Source organism: Protopterus annectens, chromosome 14.part0 (assembly GCF_019279795.1).
Source record: "Protopterus annectens isolate FY-2018-M chromosome 14.part0, PAN1.0, whole genome shotgun sequence".
In the NCBI taxonomy this organism is placed as follows: Eukaryota; Metazoa; Chordata; order Ceratodontiformes; family Protopteridae; genus Protopterus; species Protopterus annectens.
Window position 1 is genome coordinate 381,682,604 of NC_056748.1, and position 13,940 is coordinate 381,696,543.

Here is a 13,940-nt window from a genome sequence, read left to right on the forward strand (position 1 = left end):
TCAGTGAAAACTTCGCCTCTCTGTCCCCCCCCCATCAGTAAATCAGGACATCCCCAGTACCTGTCTGCTTCACCTTATATCTAGGGAACAGGTCATCACTGCTCTCTCAAAGGCAATAAAATACAGCCCCCATGTGACCCGATAACATGCCAGGCTGCATCCTACATGAACTCAGGCAGGAACTTGCAGCACCATCAGGCGCCTTATTCAACCAAAGCCTGAGTACCGGCTTCATCCCAGCTGAGTAAAGGACAACCACCATCATCCTTTTGCACAAATGTAGTGTGTCCACCAGTCCGGTAAATTACAGACCCATCAGCCTAACTAGCCTGATCTGCAAGGCTATGGAATGGATTATCATGGACCTCATTAACAAGGACATTGGCAACCTCCAAACACTCGATCCCACACAGTCTGGCTTTGTCAAGGGGAGGTCATGTCTGTTAAATTTTGTCAGCTACCTTGAGACAGTCACCAAAGCCATTGGCGAGGGGAAGATGGTGCACACTGCCAATCTTTTCCTGGCCAAAGCCTTCGAAATGCTTCCTCACTTGGGCATAACAGATAAACTCTGTCAACTAGGCATCAATCAGTATGTTACCAGATGGGTAGCTAACTGGCTCACTGATAGAACCCATTTAGTCAAAATAGGGGAAGCTACCTTAAGCAGTAGACCCATAATGAGTGTCGTACCCCAGGTTTCTGTCTTGGGGCCTCTGTTATTTGGGGTATGCGTTTCTAAGGTGCAGGCCAAAACCAGTGGGCTGTGGCTGACCAAGTTTGCTGATGACTGCAAGCTAGGTGCTGTCTTCAATTCCCCTAGTGATGTGGACATCCTCCAAGAAGGTCTCACCCAGACAAATGACTGGTGCCGGAAAAACAGCCTAGAGTTGAATACCAAAAAAATGCATCATCATCTCCTTTGGGTATTGTGAAGTCTCCAAATATTATCACATTAATAACAACGTCCTATGCACGCAATCAGTCGTGAGGGATTTGGGCACCCAGGTTGACAGCAACCTGACTTTTGACCACTATGTTGCTTCCTTTGTATGGAAAGCTTTCTACATGGCCTACCTCATAAGTAAGGGTATCTCATCCAAGGACAAGGAGGTCATAACATGCTTGTATTCTTCCCTTATAAGGCACATTATTGAATACAACGCCCCATTCGACGTGTACGAGGCAAAGCACATGCAGCAGCTGGAGAGACCACAGAGGTCCCTCACCAGGACAATCCAGGGCCTCAAAAATCTACCATACACGGACAGTCTATAAGCCATATCCCTCTACTTAGTTTCACACACACTCCTCAGAGGTGAACTCTGTCTGGCATACAAGGCAATCTCGGACCCCACCTTGATGGGACTGCTGCATATCCACAAATCAAGCTCCACTCGAGTAACCTGTATGCTGGACCTCAACAAGTCCTATTGATGTCACAGACCAGGCTGAGTCCACATCAATAGGACTTGTTGGCAGGATAGATTTGTGTTCCAGAGACTCCCCATCTGTGGAATAGACTCCCTCTCCATGTCAAGCAGAGTACCATTTTTACCCCTTTTTAAGTGCAACCTGGATAACTGGATGGGAAACAGAAAATACATCCCTGGGATTACACCCATGTCCCTGCTGGACAGGGGCATCAGGTGCACACTTGTCTAAACATGGGCTAAACTCTTAGCTAGGCTTATAAGGGCCTCACGGCCAATAGCCTAGTAACTTCCTATGATGCTATGAAAATTCAGCAAATTGATTTAAACAAAGAGTTTTTTTGTTGTTATTGAAAAAGGAGGATGTAGTATATTTGTGAGCCTGGACCAGTGAATTCTTTATCACCTTCCACAATTTCTGTTGACTGACAAGGAAAACTTGTTTATTTCTATACTAATTAGACAGTGTCCTTGTTTACAGTTATACACAGAATTCTTATGATCTATGAACTATTGTTAAGTTTTTAATAGTGTTACAATATTTTATAAGATGGCCGTAGCTCTTACATGTGGGTTCAGTGAACAAGTGAGGCAAAAGCAGCCTACTAACTCTTCCCTATGGGCTAACTGGGGCATACTGGCACTGGACCATCAGGTTTATCTGCTTCTGCTATCAAGGCAACTGCTTACTGATACACCTCAGAGGGGGAGCACATACCCTGGAATGATGCCATGGGCATGTGGACAACATCTAGCATTGTGCTTTGGACTTTGAATTACATTTTATGCAAAGAAGTGATTCATGGATCACCCTTATCAACTAGACAACATCGGAGATCTCATTTCTATAAAAGTATGATTCAGAAAAGGAAGCATCCAAGGCATTCCTCTTAAAGTCTTTAAAAACTGGACAGGTATAGCCATGAACAGCACCTTCTGCACACCCTTAAGTGTCTTGCCTTGCTCTCCATATTTATGACATAATAAGCAACTTGAAAGGCATATAAGGCATTCTTACACACTATAAGCAGAAGATACTCTCTATCAGTAAGATAGTGGTTAGATAAAGGATCTTTGATTATTGTCATGTTCTCATGTTTGATAAAACAACTTCCTACACATCAACATATGCCCCATACAATTAAAGCCTTTCTGTGACAGCAGACACAGTATAGAGATGTGTGGTCGATGGCCCTAATGTTCCTATCTGCTGGACCTGGATTTAGGATACGACCAGTGGAAAAAAAATAACTATGCGGATAAATGTAAACATGGTTTTAAAAGTAGGCCAAATGTTCGGGGTGGGGGTGTCCAGTTGGTCTTCTTAGAATTTGAACGCATTTGGCTTATATGACATACCTAAATGGATGTGAAAGTGGACCTCCAAACCCAGTTTTTCACTTACAACACTTAAGTACCTTCCTAAGATGCTCTCTCTTTATCTCTCACAAACTCTCTCTCCCTTTCTCTGAAAACAATACCCACCTGTTGTTGTTGCCTGAAGTGGAGATCATCATCAGGCAAGAAATTAATAAGTGGAAGAAGAAAAAGAAGAAACAGGATGCTCCCCATCTGGACTGTGAGAGAGGAGACAAAATAGCTTTTTCTTAGAAAATCCACCATTATTTACCCTGTTTTGCCCAAAGGGAGCAGACTTGAGAGAAGAAACAGAGCAGTATCATCATCTCCTTATTCCCTCCTGAAAACTGGTGTTTGTAATGGCAGTCTGTCTTATTAGAAGCATCTACTCCTGTTGATACAAGGAATGAACCAATGTCAATCTCCAAGGTGATACTGCCTATTCAACACCAGCTCTTAACTGTACAGATTGTTGCAGAATGTCCAGATTTTTGCCTTACATTTTAGGTCTGTTTCTCATAAAACTGTGTTTTTCTGCCAAATCACTGGCAAAACATTGAGGGTTAAAGTCAGAAAATAATGACAGAAATTCAAGTCTTAGACCTTATACCCTTCAGAAATTTCATGCTAATGCAAAACCTGTTAATCTATCAAGTTTATACGAGCAATATTTAAAAAAAGTGTTCCTATTTTTGGGCCTTTGTCCACCATTATTTATGGCCTTGTCCAGCATTCTTGTTGTTAGAAGTTGACAGGTATGCCACCTAGGTCAGCAAAGCAAAGTACAGTCACCAGAGTATTGTGATGATGCTAAAACTTCTTTGCACACGTTTGTAATGCTGAGGAAAACCAAAGGCAATGGCACGTGTCTTACAGTTCTGAACTAGTACTTGCTAAAACATCTTCCAGTTTGATTTAATCAATCCTATTGCTTCCGCTTCAAAAAGAAATGATGATATAGTGGTACTGGCATGTGACTACATCTCTTACACTAGCAGTTGGTTCAGAGTAGTGGACCACTGTCTACTCTTAACAGCTAGAAATTAAAAACTGATAGCAATATTCTGAGATCTAAAATTGAAGGTTGTTAAGATCTCTTGGCAGCAAATGATCCTAGACTGATGCTGGAGATAGTACATTTGTGTAAATTCTTACTATAACAGTAGATGCCCTACTCTTCACTGTAGCAGTATTTGTCACATAGGGATCTCCTGCCAAGGACAGCCCAGCATCCAGCCAGTATACCAAAGCCTTTAGATCTTGTATGCGCCACACGTCATATGCATGCTCCTGGCACAGGATATATGGCATAAATGTGACATATGGATACAGTTGTCTGGTAATGAATTAACGCAGTACACAACAGTCTCCATACGACAAAAGAAGGCTATGCACATCCAAGGGGAGAAAATGCCGATGGAATTAACAACCTGTATTCAAACTGGAGAGACAGCCTTACAGAACTATCTTCAAGTTATAGAGCTGAGTATATTTTCTGTGTTATTCTGTATTATAGAGCTAAATTGTCTGCTTGATATCTGTGTCTTACTGCTCTGCAAATCTATAGAAAACAGTATATATATTTTTTTATAATTTGCACATTCCTTTCATCTGTATTGAAACTGGTCCCCCACCCCCCCTCATTTCCTGCCTTGTCTTTCAGCTGATATAATTTAGCTAGTGCTGTGTCTCCTTTAATTAACAACCTGTATTCAAACTGGAGAGACAGCCTTACAGAACTATCTCCAAGTTATAGAGCTGAGTATATTTTCTGTGTTATTCTGTATATAGAGCTAAATTGTCTGCTTGATATCTGTGTCTTACTGCTCTGCAAATCTATAGAAAACAGTGTATATATTTTTTTATAATTTGCACATTCCTTACATCTGTGTTGAAACTGGTCCCCACCCCCCTCATTTCCTGCCTTGTCTTTCAGCTGATATAATTTAGCTAGTGCTGTGTCTCCTTTTAATTAACAATCTGTATTCAAACTGGAGAGACAGCCTTACAGAACTATCTTCAAGTTATAGAGCTGAGTATATTTTCTGTGTTATTCTGTATTATAGAGCTAAATTGTCTGCTTGATATCTGTGTCTTACTGCTCTGCAAATCTATAGGAAACAGTATATTTTTTTTATAATTTGCACATTCCTTACATCTGTGTTGAAACTGGTCCCCCCACCCCCTCATTTCCTGCCTTGTCTTTCAGCTGATATAATTTAGCTAGTGCTGTGTCTCCTTTAATTAACAACCTGTATTCAAACTGGAGAGACAGCCTTACAGAACTATCTTCAAGTTATAGAGCTGAGTATATTTTCTGTGTTATTCTGTATTATAGAGCTAAATTGTCTGCTTGATATCTGTGTCTTACTGCTCTGCAAATCTATAGAAAACAGTATATATATTTTTTTATAATTTGCACATTCCTTACATCTGTGTTGAAACTGCTCCCCCACCTCCCCTCCCTATTCTTGGTCATAGTTTAAATTTGGTGGCTTTTGCAGTGCCCGCCCCACTGTAGATTTGATCTAAGACACTCCCCCAGGACATCTCTTTACCGCATTTTACCTAATAAACCCTTTCTGCACTTGCTTTTAGTCCTTTTTAATTTAATTACATTTTTTCAAACTGTCTGTGGACTAATATTGCTACATATTCAAGTGTGCCAGCTTGCACTGCATGAGAATTGTATTTACTACTGCTTTTGCTACTTTTCTAAAATAAAAAAAAAAAAAAAATCTTCTGCTTTTACTGTACTTGTGTTTCTTCCTACTTTATTTTGCTTTTGCGCCTTCTTAAACGTTCTCAATTGTATTTATTACTGCTTGGTGTAACTCATTCTAAGCCTTTTAGTTTAAACACTTGGGCTTCAGACCAGTTGTTTTACATTGAGAGGGTTTGTGGTCTGCATTGTAGTGGCAGAACAGGTAGCTTACATCCCTCTAAGTTGGGAACTGCTGATTGAGGGCTCAGTGTCTGTTATTCTAAAAGTATATTCTGGTTTAAGCACTTGGGCTTTCAGGCCAGTTATTTTACATTAAGAGGGTTTCGTGGTCTGCACTCTTGTGGGAGGAGAGGCTGGACTCTGCCCTTCTGAGCTGGGAATTTCTGGTTGAAGGCTTATAGTGCATGCATATCTGAATTTCTTCTTACTGAAATTGGTACACCTTGTTTGCTGTAGCATAGACTAGATCCAGGCCTGCTGAATCTAGCTTTGTTTGTATAACTTGAGCACTAATCCAGGCATTATTTAAAGTATTCAGTTGTATTTATTACTGCTTGGTAGTAACTTGGTTAAAGTGTAGCTATCACTCTAAGTCTTTTGGATTAAGCACTTGGGCTTCAGACCAGTTGTTCTACATTAGGAAGGTTTGTGGCATGCACTGTGGTGGCAGGACAGGTAGCTTTCATCCTTCTAAGTTGGGAACTGCTGATTGAGAGCTCAGTGTCTGTTATTCTTAAAGTGTATTAGCTCTGGTTTAAGCACTTGGGCTTCAGGCCAGTTATTTTACATTAAGAAGGTTCGTGGTCTGCACTCTTGTGGGAGGAGAGGCTGGACTCTGCCCTTCTGAGCTGGGAATTTCTGGTTAAAGGTTTATAGTGCCTGAATATTTGAACTGTATCTTACTGAAATTGGTACACCTTGTTTGCTGTAGCATAGACTAGATCCAGGCCTGCTGAATCTAGTTTTGTTTGTATGCTTGTTATTTCCCTGGAACACTAATTCCACCTAAAACGCGGCTTCTCAGCGCTTCTGTGGATCCCTAGTGATATCTGCATTGCTTACTGTACTTATTTCCTTGCTTCGCTTGAAAGAAAGTTACTGTTTGTCGTTTTTGCATTTAAGTTACCTGTAACACATTGCACTTGTTACCTGGCACTTGCTCACTAAAGCAATTATAAGTCAGCACTAAAAATTAAAAGCACTACACCCTCGCTCCCCATTGGCCCTTGTTTTCAATTATAAAGGAATTCCCAATATTATTCTAGCATGTCCAAAGGTCAGTTGTCAATCTCCTCTCCGGTCCAGCTGGTGAATATGGGAATCTTGAGGCAATGTTACAACTGCCTCATGTAAACAGACAACCCTCTCCTCCTCCCAACAAATTCCAACACATGTGAGAGATGCAACCATATAGCCAAACTGGAGGCTAAGCTCTCTCAACTCAGTACTGGCATAACCAGTCAGGAGGAGAAGGAAACCACACTCACTACAATTCCAGTCTCACATAGACCAACCACGACAGCAAACCAAACACATAATCACACAAAAACATACCCGGAGGCTCTAAATAAAGATCTGCCTAAGCAGCAGAGAACTCCAAAGCAGACACCCAAGCAACTGCTACCCCAAAACAAAACACATGCAACACATATCTCACAAAGCCAGTGTGCCGAACAGTCACAGCCCTTAAGGCTAAACAACACACCTGATACACTTGTAATAGGTGACTCTATTGTCAGGCACACTGACATCCCGCTCACCAGGCTGAACAAGGAGAAGGTCACAGTGAGCAGCCTGTCTGGCGCTAGGATCCGCCACATAACACAAGCACTCAGGTCACTCCAAGGCAAGTACAAATATGACTCAGTCATTGTCCATGCTGGTGTGAATGACCTGAGACGTACCTCCCTGGACTACATGAAAAGAGACATAGAGGAGCTCTCTGAGCATGTAGCCCAGGCTGGTATGACCCTGACCTTGAGTAGCATCTTACCCTCACCAAGAATGATGCCACAATATGAAGACAAGATGATCAATTTCAACAATTGGCTTAAGTATTGGTGTCATTCAAAGGGGATCCAATGCCCGTCAGCGTGGGATGATATGCACGACAAGCCACGATGCTTTGCTAGGGACGGCTTGCACCTGTCACACCTGGGCTTTCGGATATTGGCAAAGGCTCTTGCTACCCCCATAGTGCCTTTTTTAGGCAAGGCTCAAAAGACAAACCCACCTCCATAGGTATCACAAGGGATAAGAAACTAAGAGTAATGCTACTCAATGCTAGAAGTCTAAACCTCAAGATGCATGCACTCGAAACTCTCCTTAGCATGGAGAACATCGATATCTGTGCAGTAACAGAAACCTGGTTCAGGACTCCCGAGAGCACCCCAGCACTACCAGGTTATACCTCATACCATGCTTTTCGGCCCCAAAACTTGGACTGAACCACAAAAGGAGGGGGAGTATCGATATTCATCAAAGATACCCACACCTCCAAGTTGGTGGCAAAGCACGAAGCATCAGAGACTATCCATGTGCAATTAACAGTGGGTAAAACTGCCTTCCAGTTTATAGCCTGCTACAGACCACCCTCCCAAACCCAGGAACCCCACTCGGCCTTCCTGAGAACACTGGAAAATATGAAGGTCTCTCCGAACACCATTATATTGGGTGACTTCAACTACCCAAACATAGATTGGGAGCATTACTCTAGCTCCAACACCCTTGCCCAAAGGTTCCTAGAATTCATAAACTCAAATGCTATGGAACAACTTGTTACCACTCTCACAAGAGGGGAAAACATACTGGACCTGATCATCACCAACATGGGGACTCTATGCTCCAGACCAGAAGTGTATCCCTCACTGGTAAGATCAGACCATAAACTGATCTCACTGGATATTCACATCCCGACCCCACCCCTGCCCAGAAAACCACAGTGAAAAACTTCTCTAAAGCAAATTTCACACTCCTCAAAACCGAGGTGGAATCCTTCAAAGCCCCCGGGCCTGTGGAAAATACGGCCCAGACCGCAGAATCCTTTATAAATGCATTCTATGAACACCTTCAGGAATGCATGGATCATGCAATCCCAAATAAAACCAAGACCCAATCCTCCAAAGGCAGTCGACTTGTCTGGTGGACCCCAGCCATAAACAAACTATACAATAGAAGGAGGAAGCTACTACATGATAAAGCAAAATCCCAAAAAGGGAAGGCATCTCTGATCAGTATTAGCAAAAAACTAAGGGCACTCATAAAATCGTCAAAGGCCAGCTTCGAGAGAAAAATTGCACAGGACACTAAATATAATCACAAGGCTTTCTTTAGTTATGTTAGGAACCTGGGTGGGAATTCACAGATATGCTCAGAATTAGTCCAAAATGACAAAAAATACACTGATCCCACAGACATTGCCAACATCCTAGCTGACAGGTTCAGCGCAAACTCCCCACCAAAAGGGCAAATATCTATCCCAGCAGAGTGCTGCCCCCCCGACATCTCAGATGCTCAGGTGGGAGCCGCCCTCTCCAAAGCAAAAAACAGCATCAATGGGACCAGACGGTGCCCCAGGCTGCCCTACATGAACTCCAAGAAGAGCTAAACCCAAACATAAAACTACTGTTCAATCTCAGCCTTACTACAGGATATGTACCCAAAGAGTGGCGTACAGCAACAGTGGTCCCTCTCCACAAAGGTGGTGCCTCAACGGACCCTGGAAACTATCGCCCCATAAGCCTGACTAGCTTGGTCTGCAAAGCTATGGAAAGGATCATTATGGACCTCATAAATAAAGATATTGGGGACCTACAGACACTGGATCCTACCCAGTTTGGCTTTGTTAAGGGCAGATCCTGCCTCTTAAACCTGGTTGACTTCTTTGAAACAGTCACCAAGGCCATTGACGAAGGGAAGGTGGTCCACACAGCCTATCTGGACCTCGCAAAAGCCTTCGATACAATACCCCACTCGGGCATTATAGATAAGCTCACCAGCTTAAATATAAACCCCTATGTCACTAGATGGGTTGCAAACTGGCTCAAGGACAGAACGCACATGGTTAGAATTGCTGGAGCCATGTCAGACTCCAAACCAGTTACAAGTGGCGCCCCACAAGGCTCAGTCCTGGGACCTCTCTTGTTTGGTATATATTTCTCGGAGGTACAGGCCAACACGGAAGGACTGTGGCTGACCAAGTTCGCAGATGACTGCAAACTGGGTGCCATAATCGACTCTCCAGCCGACACAAACATCCTCCAAAAGGGCCTCATAGAAACAGACAACTGGTGCCAGAGCCATGGCCTCAAGCTAAATGCCAAAAAGTGTATAGTCATCCCCTTTGGCAAAAACAAATTACCCACAAATTACCACATAGGTGGTAATCCATTAAGTACAGAAGAAGTCATTAGGGACCTGGGGACCCAAGTTGGTAGCAATCTCTCATTTGACAACCACGTGGCCAAAGTGGTTAGAAAAACATTTTATATAGCCCACCTAATCATGAAGGGATTCACATCTAGATTAGCGGAGGTCATCGTGCCTCTTTACTCATCCCTCATCAGGCCCATAATCGAGTACAATGCCCCTTTTAGGATGTACCTTACCAAACACCTGCAGCAACTGGAAAGACCCCAAAAGTACCTCACCAAGAGGATCAAAGGGTTCAAACAGATGCCATATGCTGCCCGGTTAAAGAAACTCCAGCTCTACTCAGTGGCATACCGACTGCTCAGAGGTGACCTGTGCCTGACGTATAAGGCCATGTCCAACCCGGAATTAATGGACATGCTGCACCTCAAAAATCCAAATCCCATCGAGCTACACGCCGAGAGACTTGAACCTCAGCACTGAAATAAATAGGACATGCTGGAGGGACAGATTCATAACCCAGAGGCTCCCTTCACTATGGAATAAAATCCCAGTCCAGGTTAGGCAGAGTCCCTCATTGACTCTCTTCAAGAGGAATCTTGATGAGTGGATGGGAGATCATAGGTTTACCCCGGGTATCACTTCTGTGTCACTGTTAGACAGAGGCACAGTATACTAACCTCAAAAAAGGGCATAGCAAAATTAATTTAAAATGGGTGGCGAAAGCCAAACATACTCTGGCTAGGCCTATAAATGCCCTAGGGCAGATAGCCTAGTATGAAACTATGAACCTATGAAAAAGGGGATGGAGGGAGGGACATAATATTGCAACAGTGAAGAGAAGGCCATTTACTCTTACAGTAAGATTTTACACAAGTGTACAATGTCCTTCTGTATCACTGTTGCAGTATTCTAAACAGAAGGGAGAGTACAAGACCTCAAGAAAAGGAGTGGAAGGTGGAAGACTGGGAAGAGCCCTCAACAACCCCAAGGAGGATGGCCCTAGCAAAACCTGCTTAGGCCCTAGAAACCATATCCAATTTATAAAGTTTATGGAATGAGCTCTAACTGAAGTAGAAGGACACTTGCCATGAAAAGAATAACAAAAAATAGCCTAAGATATCTGGGAGGAGATGGTTTGCTTGGAAACAGCTAAACACAAAGTCCTGTGATGAAAAGAAACAAAAGGCTTGTCAGGCTTATGAATGGTCTCAGTTCTATCCAAATAATACCAGAGCTGTATGCGCAAATCCAAGGTAGGCAGGACCCTCTCACTAACAGAATGTAGAGAAAGAAAAAATGAAGGGAGTTATACTGCCTGATTTAAGGACAACTCATTAACAACCTTAGGCATAAAAGAAAGATAAGTGTGAAGAGACACCCTGTCTCTGTGAAAAAAAAACAAAAAAGAAGGAATGGCCATAAGGGCTTGAAGTTCAGAAACTCTCTCAGCAGAAGTAAGAGCAAGCAACAAGACAGTCTTCCAAGCACAGTATTACAGAGAAGCTGAACCCGCAGACTCAAAAGGAACCCAAGTCAATTTTTCCACAACAAAGTAAGGATCCATGCCCATCTCCGTCATGGTAGTGGCAAAGGAATTCAAAGTCAACAATGCATGGCCTACACAGCTATCACCTGCTTCCAGACAGATGTCTGTCCGAGATTTCTTGGCCTTTTTCTTTCTTAATGGTAGTATCTTGAGGTTAACTGATTTTGCTATGCTACTCTTGGCCAACTGTTTATGCCACTGATTCTCGAGACAGATGACTAGGGAAGCCAACCTGTTTCTATGAGTCTTAGGCACAAACACTTAACAAATACTACAGGAAGTATGGTCGTGGGAGACACCCAAACAAAAGAGGCACTGTTCATGATGATTTTTTTATGGGGAATTTCCCTTCCACACTGAGATTTTTTCTTATTCAATGACATGAACTCCAGGTAACTAAAAGAAAAAAAAAGACAAACAGTATGAAAGAAAAAAAAACAGTGGAGCACGTACATAATGACTAGGTATCATCACAGCAAAGGGCATTCAGATCGAAGATTGATGTTGGCATCATCTTTATGCCTACAGCCTGTGCGGGGAGCATACGTGTGACACAGTGCATACAAGTTCTAAAGGCTTTGGTACACTGGATGACATTGGGCTATCCCTGGCAGGAGATCCCAAAGGTAAAGAATACCGTAACAGTGATATAGAAGGATATCTGGGCACTGCTACTACTACATAACGTAGGATAACTTAGTACAACAGGAGGAAAATACTTCCTAAAAGGCAGCTGTGCCTTTTTTGATGGATGTCATCCTCTCCTACCAGATAAGTGGGAGGAAAAAACATGCATTCCTAATCTTCCCAAGCATGTACATTCACACATTGTAAGTCTCATAGTCTAGGTGGCTCATTTTAGGATGGTCAGACTGTCCAGATTTATCTTGTCTTGTCTTTTGAAAAGTCATACTTAGATTGGTACTTCATTCATTCTTTCCTCCCCCAAAGGCCCAGCTATTAACTAATTTCTTCCTTTAAGAAGCAAAAGCAGAAGAAGAAAATGACCTCTTACCAAAATGACATTCAAAGACAATAGTTATATTGTCTAAAACATACCTGCGTCTTTTTTGGATGCACTGTAGCATGGCAGGCAATCATCAGTGAGCTATCCGGGAAGGACCAGTGCTGAGAACCAGTGTACTTCACAGCTTCCACTTCTAAGCCAACCTCTTCAGCAACCTCCCTGTGAACTGCATCTTCAACTGTTTCACCTGGTTGAATACAACAGAAGTAAATACATATAAAAATACTGCACATCATCAAATGATGCACTTTTAACATTGTAAATGAACCTGCAAGTTGACATCAATGGAACTTCTTTAGTTTAGCACAGTATTAAGGTTATCAGTTGCAAGTGAGCATCACTTTCTAGTTGCAGGTTTGATTCTCTCAGTTTCAAGCATGAGTTACCTAACCATACAGTGCTTACAGGTCACCACTTAAATGAGATACTTGTAACTATTAAGTATACCCAAGTAAAACAATAAATACCATAACATAAAATCAAATCAAATAAAATAAATAAATAAAACAGTTAGTGATTTTCTCAGCAGATCACCTGCATATGAAGTAAACAACACTGCATTGTACAATACATTCTACAACATTTATAGCATAAGCCTTTTAAATTTTAAAATTAGCATACAACAAGATGCGGATTCAGACCCACTGTGAAATATATATTCATCAAAGATAATCCAGGTTACATCACTTGACTCTGGATATAGTTTCCTTTATTACTATTATTTATTATTTTTTTATGATTGTTTACTGGATGTACAAATTCTTCCTTTGCAGACTTTTTTAGCTATGACCAGGGCAATAACAGTAAGAGAAAATGCATTATATAAAGTTTAAAATTATAGCAAGCCACCAAATCAAAATTGAATGTGGAAGGTTTGAAGAACATTACTGTAAGAAAAAAGGAAGAGAAAGACAGATGTTGACTACATGGCTCAAGATGTGGATGTACAAAGCCAGCTGTATGAGAATTGTATGCTTGTAAATTTAATACGCAATGAAAACAATGGGTTTAATAAGACTAATGGTGATGAAGATCATTCTTCTAGGGTCTATATTATGTGATCAAAGCTTTAGTTAGCCGAGTAACTAAAGCTTGATCACTAAATGTAGAAAAAGCAGAAGCGCGAATGGCAGTTTCCATGCAGGGAAACAATTTGTTTGGCCGTTTCGTGGATTTTGCCCTTTTCTACAATGTAGAACGATCTCAGAGTTCTTATATTTAGTTAGGGGGTGGGGTGAGAAGCCCCACACTTAATTTGTGTTTAATTTTTTTTTTTTTTTGGGACTACGGTATTGTTTCCCTGCATGGAAACTGCCGTTGTGGTTTTGCGTTTTCAATATTTAGTGATTGAGCTTTAGTTACTCGACTAACTAAAGCTTCGATCATGTAATATAGACACTTCTTCTGTAACAATACTACTGTAAGAGAAGCTGAAGATTCTTCAGATGTGGACAGAAAAGACATTCTTGTAATTGA

General features: G+C 41.9%; 1 protein-coding gene across 1 annotated transcript in view; it reads right to left on the reverse strand.

Moving 5' to 3' along the window:
- Positions 1-13,940, reverse strand: part of NUDT13 (nudix hydrolase 13) — a 680,399-nt gene that overhangs the window by 40,269 nt on the left and 626,190 nt on the right. The window contains exon 8 of the mRNA XM_044056109.1: positions 12,497-12,651. Coding sequence (XP_043912044.1) covers positions 12,497-12,651 — 155 coding nt within the window. The remainder of the gene's footprint in view (positions 1-12,496; positions 12,652-13,940) is intronic.